Genomic DNA, 8379 nt, shown 5'->3' with positions numbered 1-8379 from the left:
TAAAAATACCGGAAATGGCATGCTGCAAGAACATTTAATTGCAGTGTAGAAAAATGTTTGAAAAGTTTCGATCACAAAGAAACCAATCGAACCTGGGAACCTTGTGGCCGAAGCGAAATTACATAACCTTAGTTCGTTGCCCTCGCGGCAAGGAAACGTGTATGCTAACGAACGGATCACTGAAGCCAAGTTTTCTCATATTCAAGGTGTTTTTTGTTACTTTGCTTTCGGTTTTTGATGCTTTTGTTAGAACCAAACAGAATATGTGTTTGAGCTGCAATTTACGTACCGTAGCAACACAATAGAAGATCCACCGCATAACGATGCAATTATGCCACGCGAAAAACGGATACAATGCCCCGGCCAAAATTAAATGCAATTAACTTTTACTCCAACAATAGAGGTCGCTCTCGGTTGGAAGGAGCATCTTAGCCTCTTACGATGAAGCTTCATGAGTGGAAAGACTAAGAAATCTGCCAGGAAAATTGGAAATTTTTATGTTGTGATGAGTTCGATGACATTCGCCCTATGTTTTGAGAAACAAACAATACCCGATTTGCAGTCACGGTACTTTTTTGTCTCATTCACGAATTCGAAAACGCTCATTATTTAGCAATCGTGAGCTTTTTTTCATTAACGCAGAACCAACCGTTAGCACGATCAAATTTATCGTTGTTTGGAGTATCTTGTAGGAAAAGAGAGCGAAGATTAACCTCCATGATTTGCTTCTTGAAATTAGGAGATAATTCATTGCTTAGGCAAACTTTATTCGCCAAATTAACCTTAAAATATACCATATCAGTAACGAACATATTATTCATAATAATTTATGCTTGACAAGCACGATTGACGAACCTTTTTGAAATTGAATGAATGTCAAGGTACAACCACTTTTATAGACCAAAACTTTCCATTATTCTATTTGATTATTGTCGAACCAGTTGTGTTCTTTTAATAGTATTTCTAACCTCTCGAAGCGCCTGTGCAATTATGAAGTCTGAAATGTTTTTAAAGGATGAGCTGTGAATCATAAATCATCATTTCCCTCCGTCGTGTGATTACAGCACACAATGAATCATAAGCAGAAGGCTAAAAATAGCCACGAGATGAGTGTAAAAATGGCCACGTTATAGATGTTGTGTGCGTGGGTCAAATTGAACTCTTGCCATATCAATCGTCTGGAAGGATGCTGCTGCCTGTACGAGCAATACACATTTTTCAACCTGACACCCGTCGCGAAATTGAAATGTAATCTAGTGAATCTGGCGCTTGCATGGCGCAACGTGTAACACAGCGGTCCTCAGGCGCGGTCCGTATGCAGCAACAAGTGCGCGAACAAGTCACAAAGGATGCTCGCTCGCTGGTGAATGGATGAGGAATTGCTATATTACAATAAATTGAACACAAATCACTGGCTGGCCCAGTAAGCGGCATCGAGGACGTAACAATGGACGTGGGATGATACATTTGATATTTGTTAGCTTTCCGCATGCCAATACTTGCGTGTAGCGCAGAGCATGAAGAGCATCGCAAACATCTCGTGCATGCTCTATCGGGACAGAGATTGACGTACCATCTTGTGGGTGGGTGGCGAGAAGAAGGGTAATCGAAGGAGGGAGGTGTGCGGACATGGCCGGCACGGCCGAGAGTTGTACGGTTGATGCCCAGCTGGAATAGTAGCTCGGGAAATATTGACTTACTCCGGTTGTTCGAAAGCGACGTTCGAGATGGAAATGCGAAGAAGGATCCCGCATAATCCTGCGTAACAGCTTCAATCCGATTGCTGCCTATGCTGGCATCATAACTCAAAACACTCGTGCTACCGCCTTCGAAGCTGCTGGATTTTTATCAACACAATTGCTCGTAATTCGAAACAAACACGTGAACGGATCGATCAGAGAACTGCCAAATCAAATCGCCCTAAGTATGAGCAAATCCCCATAAGTATTGTACCGAGTATTTACCGCTTGTTGTTTGTTGTGCGCACCTTCCGATGACCATTAGGGCATATTACGATTACGAATAAAATACCCCCATTAGTGTTAAAAAAATTGTTACCTCAATTTGATTGCTCGTCTATCATCTTAATGTTATTAGCAAAAGTAATTTATGGGAGCATTTATGTTTTTTATTTCCAACCACAGAGCCGTATTAAGTAACACCCCAAAGTTTTGCACTCCAGATGACGCACTGCCATTGTTCGGATGTCTTCCGCTCAGAAAACGGTTAATTGGTGCAGCACAACGGATGTTCTACGGACGTCGACGATTCAGTCGAAAATATTGACATTCTCCATGCCAAAAAATAACAGCTTAACATGATAACGAAGAAGTTTGCATTTACGAACTATAAGCGAAATTCCTAGGCTGTGGGTTGTTGCCCCGTATAGATAAAATAATATGGCTTATGATAAACTGATAAACCGAAAAACACATAAAGGTAAAATATCATTGTTTTGCTTGCTGCTCCAATAATATTAATTTCAATGCACACACACATTGAAATTAATATTCTACATTCAAAATTAATTGCAAAATTGCATTTCTAGGACAAACCGATACCGATGCATTCCCTTCTTTTTCTTTTCCGGGAATGCAGCTGAAGCACCCACTTCACCAAAATGGAACATGCTTTGGCGTATGAGCAGATAAATTGGGCCTCGCCATGATGGTTCCCAGATCATAATTGAAAAAAGCTTCCACTTCCGCCTTGACCGGGAGCGGTTCGAGGCTTCAGTTTTCAATCAGACCCACTTCCGGACGATAAGCATCGAAACTCGCGCGGCAGGCAGAAACAAAGGCTCAAACAGAACCGAACCGTAGAAATGGTTCCCGTGAGCCAGCTAAAAAGTACATTAAACTCCCGACGCCGTTGCATTGAGCATTCCATTCGGGCTCGCGAAACAACCCAACAACCCCGACGAACCAACGCATCCCGTTCCCATCGAGCGATGGCCCGTCAATATCCGGATCCGGATATTGCGTCTAGGGCCCGAGCTGATTTGGGGAATTTGATTTTTTACGATTCTTCGTGTTCCGTGCCCGGTTTGCGGTGTAACATAATTTCGGAATGCTATAAAGTGGTTGTTGTCCAACTCGCCTTTAACTCCGCTTCTAGCTAAATGGATTCCACGTTCGATGTGCTTTTCGTTCGTACGCCAGGGACGGAAGTGAGCTTGGCGTTAGTTTAGCACACGCGTACCGATAATACTGCAGAAATGTGGAAAATTCCAATAACATTCCATCTACGAAGGGCATGTCTGAAGTGTACTTTGATTTTGGAGATGATATTTTATGTCATCAACGCAGCGCTTCTCAGACCACCGTAAAGAAATGGTGCATTAATCGATTAAAAATACTGTAAATAAAATTGTTGCGCAAACTTTTGAAACGGATTCCTTCGATTGTCGAAACATGATCAAAGATCGCCCGTTTGTAGTGCTGGAGGAGAGAGGGAGGGCCAACAACCCCGACCGTGAAAACACAGCGTTGCAGTAAGCAACGGAGATTAACATAATTGTCGCTGTTGAAGGCCTTTTATCAAGTGGGCAAGTGTCTGTGCGGCCAGTACATCCGTTGCCGGCTGGAGCAGTCCGGCGTGTTTAACCCGAAGCTGAGCCATCAGTGAATCCGCAGCATCGTTGGACCGCCATCGATGGGAGGTGATTTCCGCGCTGCTCAGCGTACGTAGCAGCCTCCTGTTCCCGACACCCAATGGTCGTGTCACTCACCGTCCCTCCACACTTCCTTCTTACCAGTTGGGCAAGGAGCTGGAGCCGATGTACCCACGGATCTACACTGGAATCGCGCGCGAGATCACCTATACGAGTTGCTGCTTGCCGGGGGCAATTGTGTGATAGAGTTGTTCATTGTAGTGTTTCTCCTTAAGACCCTTAGGCCTGTACCCTGTGGCAGTGGAAATAAATTCCAAACACTTTCTCTTAAAACGTCAAAAACAGTCGTCAACAAACAAACAAACAAACAAACAAACGTCAAAAGTAAGGTAAGACTCATAGCCATAGCCACGATAGAAAATCAGTTTCAATGAGGAGCTTCAGGGAAAACATTTGGGAAAACACCACTCGCGCTATAACAAATGAAAAAATCCGAAAAAATTCGAAAAATCCGGGACCCGAAAAATCCTAATCTTGACTTGGGGAGCAGGATCGACTAGTAGGTAGCACAACCTGGTACTTTTATGCAAGTTTTGGAAACTAAATCTTGCATACAATGTTGTATGCAACATTGCGTGCAATGTGCATCCTGAACCTGATTACACCTTGCATAAATCGCACTTTTTGGAGGTTTTCGAGGCTGAAAACTCACATGCCACTTAAACAGAGTTGATTAAAAATGTTTCCAATTATTCTAATTCCAAAAGACCAATTTTTCGAAGTACTGGATTATAATTGGTCCTAACTTTCAAATTTCAAATAGAAATACAGTGAAAGTGTGCATATAGCTCTGCCACTTATGTTGATAGCTAATAATATAGTAAATATACGAGCCATTAAGCAAGTCTATTGATACGTCTTTAACGTTTGAAACAGTGTTAAGAATGAAATCGTTGTTAAGACTTTCAAAAACCAAAGAACACCGGAATGAGAAATTGAACCGGAATTTATGAGAAACGCCATATGAAGATTGAACTAGTGACTCTGCGGAGAACCTTCATGGTTACCACTGGGTAAATTCACAAAATGCCACAAGTTTAGATGATTTATGTTTTGTCAGAATAATTTCATAATTTTTTATGTAAAAATTAAGCTCTGATTTACACAGAAGCAAAAATTGCCCGAGATAATACACGGTGGCTGAACTTTAAATAACAATTTATGTTTCCTAATAGAAACCAGATGTTTTAGGGGCTTGTCACTCGCATTTATTACAACTAAATCGTTACAATAACATATCCGATAGGCTTATCTAAACAGGTGGCAAATAAGAAACGCTTAAGACTAGTTGCACTGCTTACTCGGTACCGCCTCGGTACAATCGATACGATGTACTACGATCGCATTCCGGGCGCTATCACTGGACGGGAACTCGGCACTCGGCACTTCTGATGGCGAAATTGAATTTCTTCTGCACACAGATTTCACCCACGAAAACACAACCACGCAAACTCCTTCGCCTTTCGTGGGCTAAACGTATCCAATGTCCAGAAAGCTGTCGTCCAAGGAGTCTTCGGAGCCCCTCATCAGCAGGCTGCAGGAGCTGTCGGTGAGGTGGTCGTTGCTGCTACTGTTGTTGTTGGTGTCGTTGGTGGCCGTGTCCCCCAGGCTGTTGAAAAGGCTGTACGTCGTGGCGTCGGCACCCCGCTCCAGCAGGTCACTCAGCGCGTTGATGTAGGTCTGCGCCATCTGCAGCGTTTCGAACTTGGACAGCTTGTGGTCGGGCCCGAGCGATGGGACGATCTCTCGCAACCGATCAAACGCCACGTTCAGGCTGTTCATGCGCTTGCGCTCGCGTGCGTTCGCCGCCAGGCGGCGTTTCTTCAGCACGGTCGGGCTGGCCGGTGGCACCGCCGGGTCCTTTTTACGCTGGTCCCTCTTCATAGCGCCGCAGGATGCTTTTCCCGTCTTGTAAAGACGACGTGATTCACTGGCGATCGCGGGTGACTTCCATATCCGCCCATCTGGCAGGTCCTTGCCGTATTCCGGACTTTCCACGATGTGGCTCACGGCTTGCGGGTTATCGGCGGGGCACATGGTAACTCCATCCGTGGAGCTAAACAACCCAAGGGCAGTCGAGTCGATCTGTACGAACGATTCACCATCGAACGTCATATCGGTGTAAGACAGACCGTAGCTGTTACTATGCTCTGCGCCGGAGAACGAAGGGCTGGTCCCAGCGGACGAGGCACTGTAGCTGCTACTGTGGCACAGTGAACTCTCCATCGGCAGGTAGTTCGGAAGGTACGCACCATCGGCAGTCGCCATCGAGGACATCGGCACGTACGAGCTCAATCTCTCGATCCCCAGCGTCGTATACCGTTCCATCACGGCCGGCACGCTCCTGTGGAGGTCAACGGTACCACTGAATTATTAGCACTGCACGGCGTCACGGCGGACGACCCCGTTTTTGGTCTGCACTGGATGGGCGTCCGGAGCGTACTGTTCCGGCATGAGAGACCACAGCCGGATCGTCCAGGATCGTCGCCCCCTTCCTTAAAGGATCACAAACGGGGCACCGGATCCAGTACGATCCTCCATCGCGCGAGGGTCTCCCGTTTTTCATGACGTCGGCAACCCCTCACTCGATCGGGGATGGTATCTAGGGCGTGCGGCGACCACAGTACGAGGAGGGCTCGGGAGGACACCAATAAAAACAACAGCATAATTTATAGCACGTGCGTACCGGGAAAAAGGGAGAGCGATAGAATAAAGGGCCGCAAAGGGCCATGGATGGGAACAGGGGACATGACTCGAATTGATCTAATTGTAGGTAGCCCTTGGAATGGATAGTGAAACAATATTTTGATCTTCTTCATTAACATCAATGGTTTTTCAGTGATATAGCCATCCTCCATCGTCCATCAAATCATAGCACTTCAAAACCCACACAAATGTCGCTATGTGACGTTTGGGGTCGTTACTCCCGCGTCGGATTACCAACGGTTTCCCGAATCGATTTTCCTGCCAAGAATGTTTTTCGATCAACACAAGAAACTTCAAATTTCATTCATCGCTCTTCGATCGACATCGGTCCCGATGTGAGGAATCATTCCCGTTGGGCAAACCGCTCCAATCGCAGAACCAATTGGAATGGAGACAAAAAATAATCCATTTACTTCCGCCCGTTTAGGGAGACAAAATTTTAATCTTCCTCTCGCCGGAGACACTCGAAAAACGTCTTGCGACCAGCTCGCCCACAGCTGCGAACAAGTCGTGACAGAAGTGGGCGAAAATACCGTTCTGCAGATAATCGCATTAGACGGTCGCCGCGTTCTTGTGCCGAGAAAAGTGACGAAAGTGTGAGTTTTTCGCCCAAAACTTTCTCGCCCCATCAGCAACGAAAACAATAACAGCACAACACGGCGTTTTGGAACATTCGGTGGACCGCAATAAGATGGCGGATCGGATTGCGGTGCACCTAATCCCCCGGCTTACGCGGTGATTTTCGATCAGAAAAACAATGACGATGCGACAACGAGTGTGTTCTGCTTCCTTTTTTCCGCTGGCCAAAACGTACGACCCCCTGATCCGTATACCGACGGTACCGTTTTGGGTGGATTTGGGTGGATAAAGGGCTCTTCAGAAAGAAATGCCGCTACGAGCTGGTTCTTCTGCCGACTGTAAGGACTCCTTCCGATGGTTTGCACCTTCATTATTCAACTTCATTAGGCGCCTTTTAATCATTTCGGATTTCCACTCATAAATAAGTAACGAGTGTGAGATTTCCACTTGATTGTGCAGAATCCAAACTGAAGTCGGCGGTCATTTTGAGGTTTCGGGTGAGATTCCGGTTCCGAAGTCATTGGCCGGCCACCGCCCGCAGTAAACTGATCTGAAATGGCCCCGATGCGCTACCAATGCGTGCGTCCTTCGCCAGACATCCTCGGTACCTTGGACGGCTTCTCATGTATAATAAATTCCTAGTAATATTAATGAACCCTCCTGAAAGTGGCGAGCGTTTTTTTTGTGAACTTTCTCGTCCTTATCGGCTGATGATCAAAGCACCGAATAAAGAAGCCTCGTCTACAAAGAGTGCCCCGTCGCGTGTGTTGGTTTTTTTCTTTTCCTTACACTTTTTTGCTTTTCCAGTGGTCAGCGTCGAGTTTCCTCGCGCCAAGGTGCTCCTATCGCCCGTCCAGTTTCTTCCTTGAGGGGTCTTTCGAAAATCCTTCTCCCCAAAAACCGAAAGGAGCTCCATCACCGAGCGTTGAACCGACCGGTTGATTCCGATTCCGAACCGGAACATCTGTCTTTTCTGCCCTGCCCAAGGATCTTATACTTCCACGCTACACCCGCTTCAAGGCACTGCACACATCCTTGTGCGGACGGTCTTCGACCAAAGAAGTGTTCCGTTTTATTCCCTTGTAATCCTGCTTCTTTTTGGCTCGTGCCGGAACGTGCCGTGTAGAGCGGTAGGTGTTAACTGCTGCCGGCAGCAGCAACGTTGCGAGAGGGCAATGTTGCTGTTTGGTCTTTGCGCTGCGATCATGCGATCAACGGAATTCCGTTGAGTGTAAAGATCTTTGTACCCTTTGTTTTGCTCTACACGCCCGAGGGACTTAGTTCTGGTGGCGTGCCAACACTTTCCGCTGGTTGTCTTCCGCTTTTCAGACTGGTGGAATTTTCATCGGAAATTTAACTTCTTAAATCAATTTAACTTCAGCGAAACGGAGCTTTTTAGTAAACATTATTTGCAATGGCAG

The 8379-nt window shown here is 46.1% G+C and overlaps 1 protein-coding gene across 1 annotated transcript; it reads right to left on the bottom strand.

Moving 5' to 3' along the window:
- Window positions 1–5143: 5143 nt before the first annotated feature.
- Window positions 5144–6001, bottom strand: LOC131207822 (protein dimmed-like). The gene has a single exon (XM_058200451.1). It carries the CDS (start codon window positions 5999–6001, stop codon window positions 5144–5146), a length of 858 nt encoding a protein of 285 aa, XP_058056434.1.
- Window positions 6002–8379: the final 2378 nt, after the last annotated feature.

The sequence above is a fragment of the Anopheles bellator genome, chromosome 2 (assembly GCF_943735745.2).
Source record: "Anopheles bellator chromosome 2, idAnoBellAS_SP24_06.2, whole genome shotgun sequence".
NCBI lineage: Eukaryota > Metazoa > Arthropoda > Insecta > Diptera > Culicidae > Anopheles > Anopheles bellator.
The sequence above is the reverse complement of the archived record's forward strand: the minus strand, read 5'-3'. Positions and strand labels throughout refer to the sequence as shown.